General features: G+C 34.4%; 1 protein-coding gene across 2 annotated transcripts in view; it reads right to left on the bottom strand.

Moving 5' to 3' along the window:
- Positions 1-7,093, bottom strand: part of Pign (phosphatidylinositol glycan anchor biosynthesis class N) — a 150,650-nt gene that overhangs the window by 122,242 nt on the left and 21,315 nt on the right. For both annotated transcript variants that reach the window (XM_004638265.3, XM_023723157.1), the window contains exons 6-8: positions 3,599-3,705; positions 2,507-2,631; positions 634-764 (exon numbers count right to left, since the gene is read on the bottom strand). In XM_004638265.3, the coding sequence (XP_004638322.1) occupies positions 634-764; positions 2,507-2,631; positions 3,599-3,705 (363 nt within the window). The remainder of the gene's footprint in view (positions 1-633; positions 765-2,506; positions 2,632-3,598; positions 3,706-7,093) is intronic.

The raw sequence follows: 7,093 nt of genomic DNA, 5'->3' as shown, positions 1-7,093 counted from the left end.
GGCTTGTGTTGTGGGGATTGAACCACAGCAACCTGAGCCTGACTGCTTTGTTGAAGCAGCCACTTAAAGAACTGAGCTAAGGGGCAGGCCCCCAAAACCCCTTTATTATAAAGTGGAACACAGTTCACTAAAATTCTATCTTGTGATTTGAGGGTCCAAACTTTATGTAGGATAGAATTTCTGCAATCCTAGGTCATTGTTACTACCATTTTAATACCATTCCCCTTTAACATAACATACATTGAATTCTAGGTAAATAACAAGTACTTCTTTTCCTTTACATTATTTGCTTCTTGTTCATATGTAAAAGTGAATACATTCTTTTTATAACTAGAGAAAAAATATATATATATATATGTTTTTGGGTTTTTTTCACAGAACTGGGGATTGAACTCAGGTCCCAGTGCTTGCCAGGCAAGCGCTTATTCCACTGAGCCATCTCCCCAGCCCCTAGAAAATATTCTTAATGTAAGAATATTTTCCTTTTTTTAATAACACTTTATGCAATTATTTTGAACTAGAAACTTTACATTTTAGAAAATATCTAATCCTCTGAACATTATAAGGCATTTGCAAGAAATGGCATATATTTACCATTACTTTAATTGTAAGGTACATATCACTTAGACTAACCCCAGTCTGTCATTCCATGGTCTGAAGTAAAGATAAATGTTGTTTTTTCATCATTTTCATAAAAATCTTTAAACATAGACACAATCTCTTTCACTCCATCATCGACAATTTTAATATTATCCTTGTATTCCCTATTTATAAAGAAACAATAGAACAAATTAAGTTAACTTGCAGAAATCAAATTCATTCAAAATAGACTCTTTAAAAATCAGGAGTCATAAATGCTAGTAAAATTAATTTTTAATATATTAAAATCAGATATTCAGGGGGCTGGAGAGATGGCTCAGTGGTCTAAGGCACCTACTTGGAACAAGCTTGGCAAAGCATCAGGGACCGCGGTTCAATCCCCCAGCACCACATGCCAGCCAGCCCCGCCCCCTGGTGGGCTGAGCTGGCCACACACACACACCACACTCTCTCTCTCTCTCTCTCTCTCTCTCTCTCTCTCTCTCTCTCTCTCTCAAATAAATAAAAAATAAAAAATAAAAAAATAAAAAAAAAAAATTAAAATCAGATATTCAGATCATAGAAAATAGTTTTTTTTCTTCACTTTGGTGAAACAAAAGAACCTGAAATAGTTTTCAGAGATGATTAAAAGGATGAAACTGATTAGAAAATAAATTTTAATCAACTATTTTGTTTTTAAGTCTCAAATGAGAAAAAGATCACTTTCAAATGCATTCTCACATAATAAATGATACTTTATGGCCACCTTAACAGATATGCATCACTGTGTCAATAGAATATTTCCATCCTATGTGTTTGTGATATAAACTATATCTTGAAAACATTATATTTAAGTTTACCATATGTTGAACAAAGATAGTTTCATGTGACTATATTCTATCTATTAAAACAAAGCATAATCCTAAAGAAGGGGAACATATATTCATTACTGGTAGCTAACTCAATATAATTAATAAATAGGATTATATAAACCACACTGAGAATAAAGAATACAAGTATAACATGATTTCTTCCTCTTTCTTATGGTCTGCAAAATTAAGAAAAATATGTGTTATATCTAAGGAATGCTATGGAAATATATTATCTCTCTTTTTTTTTTTTTTTTTGGCGGAACCGGGGATTGAACTCAGGCCCTTCTTATTCCACTGAGCCATCTCCCCAGCCCCAATGCTATGGAAATATAAAGACAAAATTTACACAATTATTTGTTAGATACAGTAATGAATAAATGGAACACTGAAGGAATATCTTTCTTTGTAGTGTAAACATTAGTCCCATAAAAGTACTCATTTCAAGACTCATTGAAAATATTTCTAAAAGATACAGATATTTTAAATAAAATACTTTCTGTGGTTTGATAATGAAAAATATGGAATATAGGTACTGTACACCTTTCATTAGCTAACACATATGATTTTTTTTTTTTTTTTTATTTTAGGGAAGGGTCTACAGGGTGCTCATGGTCTCACTACTAGATCAGACTCGTAGTGATCCACCTGTCTGTAGCCTCCCAAGAGCTGGGATTAAAGGCATGCACCACCATGCCCGGTCTCAAACCCCCAGCCCCTGTGCCCGCTTGTGGCACTTTAATCTGCTGAGCTATTTGGCCAGACCCATATGATTTTTTTTAAGGAAATGCATTTTACTGATGCAATAGAAAGAACATCTTAGATCTGAAGATCAGAGTTTCTCATCAGAGGTTTTATTATTTTTTGCCTTACACTTTTATAAGAAGAGATAGCCAAGGTATAGGTCAAGTGTAAATACACAGAACCTCAACCACTCTTTCATAATACATATAATTCAGGAACTGTTACATTAAAATATAGTTATAAAATTATAATTACAAAGAAAATATAATTTAACAATTCAAACAGTATCAAATTGAACACAGCATTAAAATTACCTTGATGATGGTCGGTGAGCATGTCCATTTGTATCTATTCCTAATAAGTGTAAGAAAAACACTATTTTTTCTTCATTTATTTTAGCAAACAAAGACTGGTTGTTTCTGGCAGAATGAAAAAATTCCTAAACAAAATAAATCAATTATAATTTTAAGTTCATAAAATCAGCTAGAAGCACTAGCTAATGGAAACATTTAATTAAATGTATCGCTATAAAACTAAAGTATCATTGTCCACTGTGTTCTCCATATCTCCCAACAGAAAGTTATCAGCTCAAACATCTATATTCAAATAAGTGAGCTATTTTCTGTGTTATAGTTAGGCCAAAAGAGATTATAGAGAGGGGACCTTAATTTCATGAAGATTTAAAATCATTTTTACTATACACTTAACTGAATAAAATGCAACAGACTGAAGAAATATTTTGGCATGAACTGAAAACAAAACAGACAGTGCTAACAGTTTAAAAAGAAATTATTATTTTTAAATATACTTAGAGCTGGAGCACATCGCACTGTCTTGTCTGCACCACTTTAGTCCCACCATAATCTCTCATTTAGAACATCTCTTAACTACTACCTTTGTTGCAACTAAAATAATTCAGTAGGAGAGAAGGTCCTTTCTATCCTCATACTATGAGTCTAAAACAAAACTAATGGTTGAATTTCATCATTTTCTTAAGATTGTGAGATGACCCTGCAGATAAAACTCATGCTCTGAGGATAGAGAACAACTTCAGGACACTGGGTCATAACACCAATCACTGGCTGCCTACTTTTGGCATTATATTTACCAAAATAGAAACAAGATTTTTTTTTTTTTTTTTTTTTTTTTGTGGTACCAGGAAATGAACCCAGGTCCTTGAGCTTTCCAGGCAGGTGCTTATGCCACTGAGCTATCTCACAAGCCCAGAAATGAACTTTTAAGTCATTTGTTTTCCTACTATGCAGAGCTGAACCTAGTCTAAATTAATGTATGTGTCTATGTGCCACATAAAAAGTTTATACAAACTGAGGAAACCTCAAATAATACAGTTTTCAATACTTTAGGTAAATATGTGTTTTCTAGATTAACCATTTATTAGCACATACCTTAACATTATCAAAAACCCAGGTATCCAGTTTTGTTGCATCATCAGCACCAAAATCCTCTCTGTGAGCATCATAGCTGTATGTATAAACATGGTCTCCACTAGCACCTGAAAAAGAAATTTGGGAAAAATAGTTTTAGGGGTTTGAAAATTTTATTTTGAGACAGCCTCTCACTCTAGTTCAGGCTAGCCATGAATTCACTATGTAGCCCAGGCTGGCCTCAAACTCACAGCAAGGCTCTTGCCTCAGCCTCCTGCATCCTGGAATTACAAATGTGCACCACCACATCTGCCTAAGAAAAAATAATTTTTACTGAAAAAAAAAAACAAAACGGGGGCCAGGGAGATGGCTCAGTAGAATAAGCACTTCCCTGGCAAGCACAAGGGTCTGAGTTCAATCCTCAGTTCTGCCAAATAATAATAATAATAATAATTTTTTAAATACTTTAAACCATCATAAAACTCCAGATAATCATTTAAAGATATTTTAATGGAAAAAAGTAAAACAAAATTTCATAACAAAATAATAGGAGAATAATAATAGTTAATACATTGAGTATTGTTATTTTTAAAGTAGTTACTCAGAATATAAGGTATGGTAAGAGAGACAAGTAGTATAGTTATTTCCTTTTTTTCCTTCCTTCCTTTCCTATCCTACTTCCTTTTTCCTTTTGAACAATTTCTTCTCCTTTCTTTTTTTTTTTTTTTTTTTTTTGGTGGTACAGGGATCAAACTCATTTTGTGCTTGTCAAGTATTTCTCATTTCACAATATCCACTGTACACCCTGGACCTTATTTATTTAAAGATTTATTTTTTACCTTTAAATACTTTTTTTTTTATGTATTTAGTACAGAGTCTGCAGGGTCTCACTACACAGGTTGGATTCCTAGTGACCCTCCTGTTATCTGCCTCCCAAGTGCTGGGAAAATAGGTGCGTGCCACCACGCCCAGCCTCAATCCTGGTCTCAGCACACCCTGCAAGGCACACTGGGGGTGGAACCCTGGTTTCTCTCCATCTGCCTAAGTAGGTGCTTTAACCCACTGAGCTATCTGGCCAAGCCAAAATTCTTTTTCATTGAGACAAGGTTTTGCCATGTTGTCAGACTGGTCTTGAACTCCAAGGCATTCTGAATGCTGGGATTATGGGCATGTGCCACTATGTGTTCTATTTAGGAATTTTTATGAATAATCAGAAATTTTAAAATAGTTTTCTTTTATAATAGGGAAAAGGAAGAATAATTCACATTATTTATTTTATGTGCCATGAATCATACTATATACTTTCACATATTCTTTTTGTCCTCATAATAACATATTGATTTACATTTATATCACATAAATAATTAACTTGCAAAGGTATAAACTTCTGCTTTTAAGTTAGGTTTACTGAAATAATTTAGATATACACAATGATCATATTTATCATAGCAAATGTGTACCTGTATATATGTCTTAGTTCCTCTTTTTTTCCTATTCCTCTCTCTTCTCTTCAACTCTTCTCCTCATTTACAAAGCTGTTTCCATTTTATCCTTTTTTTCTCATTTTTTTTGTTTTCCTTTCCACCACCAACTTCCCCTTTTGAACTATTCCCTATTTCACCACATCAACTATGTATTTTTGTTCTTATTTACACTTTCAGTTTCTCTTGTCTAAGAGACACTGTGATATTTGTACATATGTGTCCAGTTTATTACACTTAAGAGTATAGTCTCAAGGTCCTTCGATTCAGCTCTAAATGTCAAAAGTTTATCCTTTATGGCTGAGTAATATGCCATTGTATATAAAATCACATCTTTTTTATCCATCTCACAGCATTTACATCATGAGCAAAACCCTGACTGCACAGGAAATACTACAAAGAATCAACAATGGGAATCTCATTTTATTAGAAAGTTTTCATACAGCAAAAGAAACGACTAACAGTGAAAAGACAATACAGAGTGGGGAAAAACATCTCAGCCAGTTGTTCTTCAGACAAAGGACTAGTATATAGAACACAGAAAGAATTGAAAAAAAAAAAAAAAAAAAAAAAAAAAACTGAAGCCAAATTTCAAGACCCAATCCAAAAATGGGCATCTGAAATGAACAGATACTTCTCTGAAGTACAAACAATAAATAAATACATGGAAAAATGTTCAACATCACTGATCATTCAAGAGATGCAAATTAAAATAATGCTGAGATTACTTATCACTGCAGAAACAATAGCTTTTCTTAAAAACTCAACCAAGCCTGGCCAGATAGCTCAGTGGATTAAAGCTCCTGCTTAGGCAGACACAGGGGCTGGATTCGATCCTGATGTGCTGTGCCAAGCCCATTCCCAAGCACACTGAAAAGTTGATTGAGACTGGGCGTCGTGGCACATGCCTATAATCCCAGCACTTGGGAGACTGAAAACAGGAGGATCACTACAAGTTTGATCTGTGTAGTGAGATCCTGTAGACCCTGTAGTAAATACAAAATAAATAATAAATAAATACATACACACTCAACCAATAGCAAATGTTGGCAGGGTTGTAGGGAAAAAGGAACCCTTTTCCACTGTTGGTGGGAGCGTAAATTGATACAACCACTGTGGAAATTAGTATGGAGATTTCTCAATAAACTAGGACTAGGGGTTTCATTAGACTCTAGATACTCTATTTCTTGGTATTTTTCCAAAAGAATTAAAAGTACCATATAACACAAATATATGTGTACCCAAGTTTATAATAGCAAAGTTTGTAATACCTAAAACTTAGAAATCTAAATTGTTGTATGCACTAAAACAAAAATAAGTACCAAAGGTTGTATCTTGTTAAGGATTAAACTATTTAAAAATGCATGTTTCTATAGGAAGTTACAATCTAAGTTTTTTGTTTTTGTTTTAATATGTATTTGGTACAGCTCCGACTCATAGTGATCCTCCTGTTTTCAGCCTCCTCAGCCCTGGGATTACAGGTGTGTGCCACCATGCCAGGTCTCAGTGGCTGCTTTATGCCCCTAGGGGCGGGGCTGGTGTAACATGTGGTGCTGGAGATGAACCCTGGTCCCTGCGCTTGCCTAAGCAGGCACTTAGTCCGCTGAGCTATCTCATCAGCCCTAAGATTTTTTAAATGTGGTGTGGTATATAAACCTTCCTAAACCGAGAACAAAATTCAAAATTTCTTTTATTACAGACTATGTGCATTTTTCTCTATATGAGGGAAGAAATACTGCTTACTGTTGAACAGTTTAAAAAAGTTAACAAATATATTAATCTTACAGATTTGCAAGATTTTAAGATAATTTCTGTTTGACAGGTACTTTCAGGTTCTAAGAAAGAAATGTGAGAAGTAATAACAATTTCTCCATCATTCTAGCTCTAATGACCCTGCTCAGCCACTTCTCTCCTCAGTTATTCTATTTCCCAGAGGCCCAAATAAAGAAGTCTGGGGCTGGCAAGATAGCTCAGTGGTCTAAAAAGCCTGCTTAGGCAAGCTAAGGCAGGCCCAGGGGTCTGTGGTTCGTTCTCC

The sequence above is a fragment of the Octodon degus genome, unplaced genomic scaffold (assembly GCF_000260255.1).
Source record: "Octodon degus isolate 3935 unplaced genomic scaffold, OctDeg1.0 scaffold00097, whole genome shotgun sequence".
Lineage (NCBI taxonomy): Eukaryota > Metazoa > Chordata > Mammalia > Rodentia > Octodontidae > Octodon > Octodon degus.
This window is presented reverse-complemented; position numbering and strand designations above follow the sequence as displayed.